Here is a 9,926-nt window from a genome sequence, read left to right on the forward strand (position 1 = left end):
GTTCGAGTTTCTCGGGTCGGGTTAGTTTGGGTTCAGGTACGGGTTTCTTGGGTTGGGTTTCATGTTACGGGTAAAAGTGACAGCCCTACTTTCAACGATTATATATAAGAATCACTACATTCACTTTATGCAACTTTGAAAATGGTTTTAATGTTAGTATGTATTTTTCATTTTCCTGACAATTACATTCATATGAAACAAACAAATTATTTTGTTATATTTAAATTTTGGTTTTTTATTTTGCTTGATTATACAATTTTTAATTGTAAAATATAAAGTTAATTAAAACATTTGTCATACACAGAATATTGATAACAACAAATTTATCATGATCAATCAATTTCAAATCGTAAAGATTCTAAGGATGATTATATCATCAAAGTTCAGGTATATGGTTTTTGAGATAATCATGTCTTTTTTTATAAACATGAGCAGATATTATCAAATGACATGATATTTTATGTGTATGAATATTTTTTTTATTAGCATCATAGATATATATTATCGTTTATCTAGAGTTGATATGTACTTGGAGAATCTTTTTTGTCACACGGACAATTATATATGGCTATATCAAGAGTTATAAGCAGGCCTATATGTTATTTTATTAATAGTTACAAGTAGACATGGACTAAAGATTTTGATTTTTGATAAACAATGTATACCTGTTAATACAATCACAAATGTATGTGTAAAATGAAGTTTTTACCTATTTGTAACATATTTGTGTAATCTTAATTATGTAATTTATGTAATTTTAATTTAATTGTAATTGTATTAACAATATATAATCAATTTCTTGAATGTATTTCACTTAATGATCAAAGTTTAAAATTTTCAACAATTACTCGTGTAATACACGGGCCTCAAACTAGTTCTTTATATGTGCATGCCAATCAATGAAATTATACTAATATATATTTTTCTGAACCGCTATTATACTAACGTATAAATTAAAATATTATGGATACTTGTGTTTTAAACATTTGAAGACAAATGGTTTGCGAGCAATATAAATGAGTATTTGCAAAAATAAATTTATATAAAAATATATAAAATTAATTTGGAGTGTTTTTCTCATGTAACTTGGTTCTATGTTATATGGTTATTGACTTATTATACTGGGCCTTGCAGCCCACTAGCCCGTGGGTGTTTTATTATTCCGAAACGTGTTGTTTCGAGTAGGCCAGACCGTCCAGGCCCATCACGTAAGAGGTAAATCAGCTTCACTCATAGACAAGACGATTGCGGCTTAGAATCGGTTTCGAACCCATGGCCTCTAAGTTATTGTTTCAAGTCTTACGTTCCCTTAACCAACTGAGCTGCACGACGGGAACCTTGGGTGTGTTATGCGTACACTGTACAGTGTAACCATTTGTATGCTGGTTTAGTGGTTTTTGTGTTTCAACTTTTAATGCACAAAGAAATATTGAAGACAAATGGTTTGCGAGCAATATAAATGAGTTTTTGTAAAATAAATTTATATAAAAACATATAAAATTAATTTGGAGTGTTTTTCTAATGTAACTTGGCTCTATGTTATATTGTTATATGGTTATTGACTTATTATACTGGGCCTTGCAGCCCACTAGCCCTTGGGTGTGTTATTGTTCCAAAACGTGTTGTTCCGGACACGTAAACCGGCCCACGCCAAACCGTCCCAGGCTCATCATGTGAGAGGTAAATCATCTTCACTTAGCGACAAAGAGATTGCACTTAGGATCGATTTCAAGCCCACGTCCTCTAGATTATTTTTTCAAGTCTTACACTCCCTTAACCAACTGAGCTACACGACGGGGACCTTGGGTGTGTTATGTGTACACGGTACAATGTAACCATTTGTGTGCTGGTTTAGTGGTTTTTGTGTTTCAACTTTTAATGCACAAAAAATATTAAAATAAATATCTCATAAAACACTAACCAAGTTAAGAATATTAAGTTATGAATCATGAAAACCTACCCAAAGGTTTAATATAAAATTAATATTGAGAATCACGAAAACTACGTAATTTTTTAATATTTTTTGCTTTATGTAAAAATTTACATACTTTCTAACTTTCATTCCATATATCAAGTAATACATTTAACATACAGAACGATGGATGTGGTTTCCATATACCTTGAGTTTTATAAGATATGAAAAACGAACGCAACGCGTAGCAATAAAAAGATATATTGCAATGTACGCCCTCACATTTACTATATTTACACAATTTCATCGTTTAGTTTGAAAAAACCAAAACCGGATCAACCTTGATTACTCTAGTGTTGTATGATCCACAACATCCACATTTGTGGTAAAGCCAGTGAAAAGGAGCACTTCCCTTTGTATCACAGTCACTGCATAATATATCCTGAATAATAATTTAAACTTCACGTAAGTCGAATTTAAAATATACGCGTTAAAAAGATATAGAAGTAAAATATTTACATGATGGCGGTCTCTAAAGTCGTCTGGAAGCACCTCGGAAGACATTAAAGCATCAAGCATACCAAAATACACCTGCAAATACATCACACTTTTCAAAAACTTCACTATTTAATACAAAAATAAGTAAATAAACAAAAGCAATCGTTGATCATTTGCAAACGAACCCAACGAACACAAACATGAACGGGGCATGTTGTGTTCATTCGTTTAACTTTAACCGAACAAAGATCAAACACAAAACAATTAAACGAACGAGGTTTTCTTTTTGTGTTCATTCGTTAAAAAAAGTGTGTGTATGTTCGTTTGTTAATTAGTATTAACGAACGATTCACAACGTAAACGAACACAAACATAGATACACGAACATAACCGAACGAACACCAATTAAAAGTAAATGTGAACACGTCAATAAGTTGCACGTAAAATTGAATAAAACTAAACGTAACTTTTAAAGTAATACTATAATTACATAAAAGTAAACTACGTTGTAATGAGCCTAAATGACTAAATGAATATATAAACTAACAAACATAAACGAACGAAAATAAACGAGGGTAAATCAACAAACGAAAGCAAACGTAAACGAGCATAAATGAGCGAATGAGACATATGTTCATGTTCACTCGTTTACCTAAATGAACAAAAAATTTGTTCATGTTCAAACATAAACAAGCCTCACAAACATCAATGAAAGAAAATAAACGAACGAACTTAAATAAACATAAACTAACGAACAATGAACATAAGCGAGCAAAAAAAACGAAACAAACGTAAGCAAACACTCACAAACATAAATGACGAACGAGATATAAATGAATGGTTCACTGAACATTCAGTTCGTTTACAGGCCTACTTACCGACATATCTCCCATGGATTTGCTGCATATCGGACAGATGTAGTGTGTATGAGCATACGCCTGTCGGAAGTAAAATGCAATAATTCAGCATAACAAGTTTTGAAAATAAATAAATAATAATAATAATAATAATAATAATAATAATAATAATAAATAATAATAATAGTAATAATGTAAGATTGTGCCACCTGGAAGCAAGCAGAGTGCATAAAATGACCACAAGGGAGTGCTCTAACGGCTGCACTTGACGTAAACAAAAAGTCACAGCAAATAGGGCAGTTTGTTTCCAAAACTTTCTCCCTACACTTATGATCAGCTAACTTTATCGCCAGGCAATAGTTACACGTCATACAATGAAAAAAGTCAACCCCGAGCCCCTTTCCAAGCCGACATAAATTACAAAACGGGCAATGATATACATCCCTTTCATCATCAAAGAATTTGCAGTAGCTACAATAATATTTCGCCATTGATAGTCCATTGCAAGATGGAGTTGTGCAAACGGGTCCCACAGGTTGAACTTTCAAGCAGTTCATACACATCATTTCGGTCGTAGCTTTCCTAATATCATAAACAAATAAATAAATAACAAAAATGATATGCTATTTGATTGAACCAAACTGATCAGATATATATTATAAATTTATAATACCTGTCCATTGTATGGTCACTGACATTATCATGACAGAATCTGCATGTGAACAGCTTTTGACAACAAGCAGCGCGAAGCTTGCAGTTGCGTTTATAATGTTCGCAACCAAATATTTGTTTATCCGCATCGCGAAATGAAGGTGAGCGTCCATGTAGACCTTCATTATCTGACGTGTCTTTTTTTCTTCCTTGAGTTAATTTCTGTTGGGCAGCTAACCAACCACTGCATTGACCATTGATTTAGTTAGTCAGCAAGAATGTTAAATTTATTTATTTTACGTTAAAATAAGTGGAATAAGAAACACACCTGCTCATAAGGTTTTGCATGAGATAATCCTTCCCTCTCGGGTCAAGAGTTGGATCCCTAGAAACTTTTCTTATTTCTGACTCGAGCTCCGTTTGATTCATCCGGAAGATATCTTTCCACCCAGGCTTGAAGGTGTAACTGTTTGGATCTAAAACTTCATGTGATTCAGATCCTAACATGTGTTAAAAGAAATAACATATTAGATAAAAAAAAAGTACTTGGATTTAGAAAGTCAACATGAAACTAAGTTGAATTTGATTTCCTTTAATATAAGGTAATAATTAAAGATAACCAGGTTTCAAGTGACACATAAAAAAAAGCCAACTGGTCAGAGTTACATACATGTCAGCTGCCATGTCATATCTTTTTTAATTAATTTGTAGGTTTTTAAACAATTAGCCCATGAAAGTCCAAAAAATGCAGAAACCAGGCTTCAAGGGCCACGCTAAAAAAAGATCAACTGGTCAAAGTTGCATACACGTCAGCTGCCAGGTCATCATTTTTTAAATATAATTTGATGGTTTTTATGCAATTAGCACCTAAAAAATTACCAAAAAAAATGCAGAAACCAGGTTTCAAGTGCCACATAAAAAAGTCAACGGGTCATATATGTAACTAACCTTGTGAAATATTTTTATCTGATGATGAAGGTGATGCATCTGACGAACTAGAAGATCCTTCCCACCATTCATTTAACCACTCTGTAAACATAGTATTTTTGGTAGCTTGCTTCCACGTGTCCATCATTGTGTTCTGTTCTTCTTGAGTAAGTACAGATGTCACCCATGGCAACATCGACTGCAATACCTCAGCACCCGTGGTCCCAATGATCCGCCCTACAATCTTATGTTGCTCATCAACCGAAAAATGTCTATCAAACAAAGGCCATAACTCAAGCTCTTCAAGAAAAATATGTCGATCTAATGTCACTCTGATTGACTTACACATCCCTTGAATCTTAGTCGCCAGCTCAGTATAAGTTCTCAAACTATTATTATTGTTTTTGCCATGAAGTTCACACAGTTCAAAGAGTGAGGTGGATATATCCTCAAAAAGCTTTTCTTCTTGCTTATGGTCTAACGTATACGAGTGACTCACATTATGTAATGTTTCTTTGGATTCTAATGCAGGGAACACGATATCGTCTTCCGCGTTACTGTGGGCTCGATACAAACCCCATAGCAAACGAAACCGACCATTAAACTGGCGTAAAAAACTCTCACTTGACTCGGTTAATTTGCCCGATTCAACGTCTAAAAACTCCAAGTCTTTTCGAATGGCTTTGTGAAATTTAAAAACTGTGTCGATAGGTCGACCCGTACCCTCTTCGATTAAACTTATGCCCGTTTCCCAGTTGAAAAGATTTGAACTTGATGAAGGAGAAGACGGGCCAAAAGATAAAGCCCGTAAAGATTTCGTGTGGCCCGTTTTCAGTTTGTTACTATCCATTCCTAGCCCAGGAACACACCCGTTGCTTTCTTTTCGTGAAGTTAAATTGGCCCGTTTGGTTGGAAGGTTGCAGGGACAGGAACGTGGGCCCAACCCGTCGTTTTGTTCAAGGAACGCATTCGCGGGACAGCAGCCAGTTGCACCGAAAGATAAACATGATTCATGAGGTCGGCCTTTGCAAGCCCAACCCGAAAAGAGTGTCACAAGTGCAGAATCCGAAGCCGGGGCTAACCAAAACACCATATTAGATTAGCAACAAAGAACATACAAATGAATATTATAATTAAATTATTAATAGTCCTATAAACGAAACGAACTTTCAGCAAAACTGTCCGTGAACTGTTCGGCAGGAAGTTCATTATGTCCATTTATTTAATAAGCAAACGAACATGATCAAAAAGAAAATTTATTTAGTTAAACGAGGAACATGAACACGTATCTCGTACAATCACTTATGTTTGGGAACGTTCGTTTATATTCGAATGAGCGAACGAACATGATCAACAAGAAAATTTATTTAGTCAAATGAGGAACATGAACACGTATCTCGTGAGGTCATTTATGTTTGTGAACGTTCGTTTATATTCGTTCGTGAATGTTCATTTTTGTCCGTAAGTTCACATTTGTTTAAGTTAGTTCGTTTGTATATTCATTTAAAATATTTAGGCTCATTAAAAACTAGTTTAGTTTAATTTAGTCTGGTTTAATTAGTTTTTCAGACCCACTATATTGATGTTTACGTTTACTTTAAAGTGGTGTTCGTTCATTTATGTTCAACTATGTTCATTCATTTACGTCCGTTTATACTTTTAACAAACGAGCATGAACAAGCTAATTTTCTTAACAAACAAACACAAACAAGAAAACCGTGTCCATTTAGTTGTCCATGTATGATCGTTTGTTAGGTTAAATCAAACAAAAGTGTTATTTTGAAAACTTTAAAAGACAATAGACAAACCTGCCATATGCATATTATGAAGAAACGATTTTGCTTCATCTTCGGAGAGTGATCCCACCAGCCACGGTAACACACACTCAATTAACCTTAAAGGCATCACACATAAGCTTTCGTATAAAAGCTCTCGTTGCGTTTTGGGACTAAAATGCTTGCGTGCGAGTGGGAGAACCTATAAATGTGATTTTCACCTTAAATAAGCCTTGTGATAAATACTAAATTCCAAGAAAATGTGTCATTTTATTTGCCAGCTCACCTGAAGTTCTTCATTTTTGAAGTGTTTACCAATAATAGCCATAATATGATCAGCATGTGAGCACAATTTAGAACAAAATTCGGATGAAGAGGAATTTGCTCCATCATTTTCAATGCTTTCAATCAAGATTCTAAATTTGTCAAATTCACTCTCTTCTTCCGCGTGCTCTTGTGCGAATGACAGCTCAGCATTGAAAGCAGGGAATATAACTTTATCTTCCGCTATACTGCACCCAAAGTGTGAAACAAAATAATATTAAATGAGATGTAACATCAACAACATTACGTTATATTGCAAATTGCAATACCTATGGAATATGCAAACTTCTGCAATAAATTGAAGTCGTTTATTAAATGAAGATAAATTTGAAAAATCGCCTGATAACTGTATACTTCTAGCTGCTTCAGCTATATCAATTAATTCCTTTTTTATAGCTTTGTGATAGTGTAATATTTCATCAACGGGCCGATCAAGAGGTGAAGATTCTCGTTTAATGAGTTGGGAAGATGAACACGGGCACTGATATGTGCCATTATCTTCTAGATTTTTGCGTTTCTTGAAGATATTGACACCATCCATCCATGTGAATATGATCTTTGATTACACGAATGTATAATATGTCAGACAGGAATAAATATATATATAAATATATAATCTTTAATGTTAAAAAATAGTACCTGTTGAAGAAGTGTTTCTTCTGGGATTACTCTGCATAAACTGTTACGCATTTCTTGGCGTTCATCAGAAGATACAGAAGCAGAAAGCCATGGAAGAAACTCTGCCATCATATTAACGGGAATGCTGCACAAAAACTGCCAAACTAATGAAGCTTGTTCTTCAAATGAGAACTTTTCAACAAGCAAGGGTATGACCTACAAAATTATGAAAAACAATTAATGATTATCAAACTATTATGATAAAAGTAGATGTTAAACAGAATTACCTGTTCTTCTTCCTTGGACATGTGTTGACTGATTGATGTTTGAAGAGCACCTGTGCAGGATGCTAACTCTCTTCTAAAGCTTTCTTTATTTTGCATATCTGAATCCAGTAATGAAAAGAGTTGATCAAAGATGACACTTTCGCCCTCGTGTTCAAGAGAATAAGTTCGCGCTACGTTCTTGACACGGATATCGAGAGCCGGAAAAATAACCTGCCAATCCAAAAATAATCAGATTAAGTTCATTATACAGTATTAACAACTCAGATTAATATCCTACATAAAGCATCATCTGCAACAGATACGATTCACTTCCTACTATTGTTTCGAAGCTGCTTCTGAACATAATATCCTACTTAAATTAAATCAGATTAATATCCTATTATTCACTTCCTATTATTCTCCCTACTAACTGATCATAAAATAAATCAGATTAATATCCTACTTAAATTATCATCTTCACAGATATGATTCACTTCCTATTATTGTTTCTAAATTGCTTCTGAACATAATACTCTTCTGAGTTTCTCCCTACTAACTTATCATCAATTAAATCAGATTAAGATCCTACTTAAAAGTATCATCTATCCTTTCAAAAAAAATTAAGTATCATCTAACAGATATGATTCGCTTCCTATTAATGGTTCTGAGCTGCTTCTGAGCATAATACTTTTCTCCCATCTAACTTATCATCACTTAAATCAGATTAATAACGTATCGTCTAGCCGTTCAAAAAAAGTCATTTAAAAAAAATAACAAAAAAAATAATTATAATAAAGAAAATTTAAGTATCATCTTCAACCGTATGATTCACTTCCTGTTATTGTTGCCAGCTGCTTCTGAACATAATAGCTGATCATCAGTTAAATCACAGATTAATATCCTACTTAAAGTATCAGCTAGCCGCTCAAAAAATAATAAAAAATACATAATAATAATAATAATTATTATTATTATTATTATTATTATTATTATTATTATTATTATTATTATCATCATCTTCAACAGATATGATTCACTTCCTATTCTTATTTCTAAAATGCTTCTGAACATAATACTTTTCTCCCTACTAATTAATCATCAATTAAATCACAATTGAATTATTAGTGAATCGTGAATATTAACAACTAGTCAACTAATTATTTACAAGAATCAGCTCCATATCTACAGAATTTATAACATAATAATTTTTCTCCTTACTAACTGATCAATTAAATCAGAATTCAGTTATTATATTAGTAAATCATGAATACAACCACTAATTATTCACAAGCATCAGCTCCATCACTAGTGTAACATCTAATTTCATGATTATTCAGGTCTTATATTAAATGCTTGTTAGCTTCACAAATTCTCATGAATAATACTGAAACATACAATACATAATCAACAAATTATAAACAATTAATTACACACACGTACCTCATCTTCCGCATTACAGTGATGCTTATAAATCGACCTTAGAAAACGACACCGTTTTAACACCGGCTCAATTTCCACATGCGAATTAGTCGCAAAATCCATAGCCGATCGATGTAACAAATCCAGCTCGGACCGGATAGCTTTATGAAAGTACAGGAATATATGAACCGGTGACGGTTCGTTACAATCAATCCGGTTCACCGTCGCCGAAGCAGCCGCCGTCATCACCACGTCTCGCCGTTGCAATTCCGTCAACGGAGTCGCCATTTGTAGAGCAAATTATCAATGTATATATGTATGTATGTATATATGTATATGTATGTGTGTGTATATGAATAATATTATGAATGAAGAAGAATTATAATGTGTTTTAAAGAGTTTGTTTGGGGTGGATAAAGGGAGAGTATAATAAGTAATGTGTGGTGTGCCACGTGGATAATGGGATGTGTTTATTATTAAGTGTTGTGCCACGTGGATAAGTGGGTCACTGGCTTGACTTGGTGATGGAAGCGGTTTATTTTGTGGTTGGGTTTGTCGGGATGTGGATGGCACGTGCGAGGAGGAGTGGCACACGTGCGTGCGTTGGCTAAGTATTGGTTTGAAACTTTGAATGTTTTTGATACTATTCTTTTGAGTTTTAAATTTCAATAACATGTTT

General features: G+C 33.6%; 1 protein-coding gene across 1 annotated transcript; it reads right to left on the minus strand.

Annotated features, from left to right (window-relative positions):
* Positions 1-2,155: 2,155 nt before the first annotated feature.
* LOC143533845 (zinc finger protein BRUTUS-like) lies at positions 2,156-9,535 on the minus strand. Its single transcript, XM_077028491.1, has 13 exons — positions 9,269-9,535; positions 7,850-8,059; positions 7,584-7,778; positions 7,214-7,500; positions 6,907-7,132; positions 6,654-6,822; positions 4,867-5,922; positions 4,247-4,418; positions 3,941-4,162; positions 3,477-3,849; positions 3,289-3,348; positions 2,432-2,503; positions 2,156-2,354 (listed from the first exon to the last, which is right to left on the minus strand). Exons 1-13 carry the CDS (start codon positions 9,533-9,535, stop codon positions 2,223-2,225), a joined length of 3,441 nt encoding a protein of 1,146 aa, XP_076884606.1. The 3' UTR covers positions 2,156-2,222.
* Between the last annotated feature and the right edge of the window lie 391 nt (positions 9,536-9,926).

This window comes from Bidens hawaiensis, unplaced genomic scaffold, assembly GCF_021521415.1.
Source record: "Bidens hawaiensis isolate Kalapana, Puna unplaced genomic scaffold, B.hawaiensis_p1.1 tig00009932_1, whole genome shotgun sequence".
Lineage (NCBI taxonomy): Eukaryota > Viridiplantae > Streptophyta > Magnoliopsida > Asterales > Asteraceae > Bidens > Bidens hawaiensis.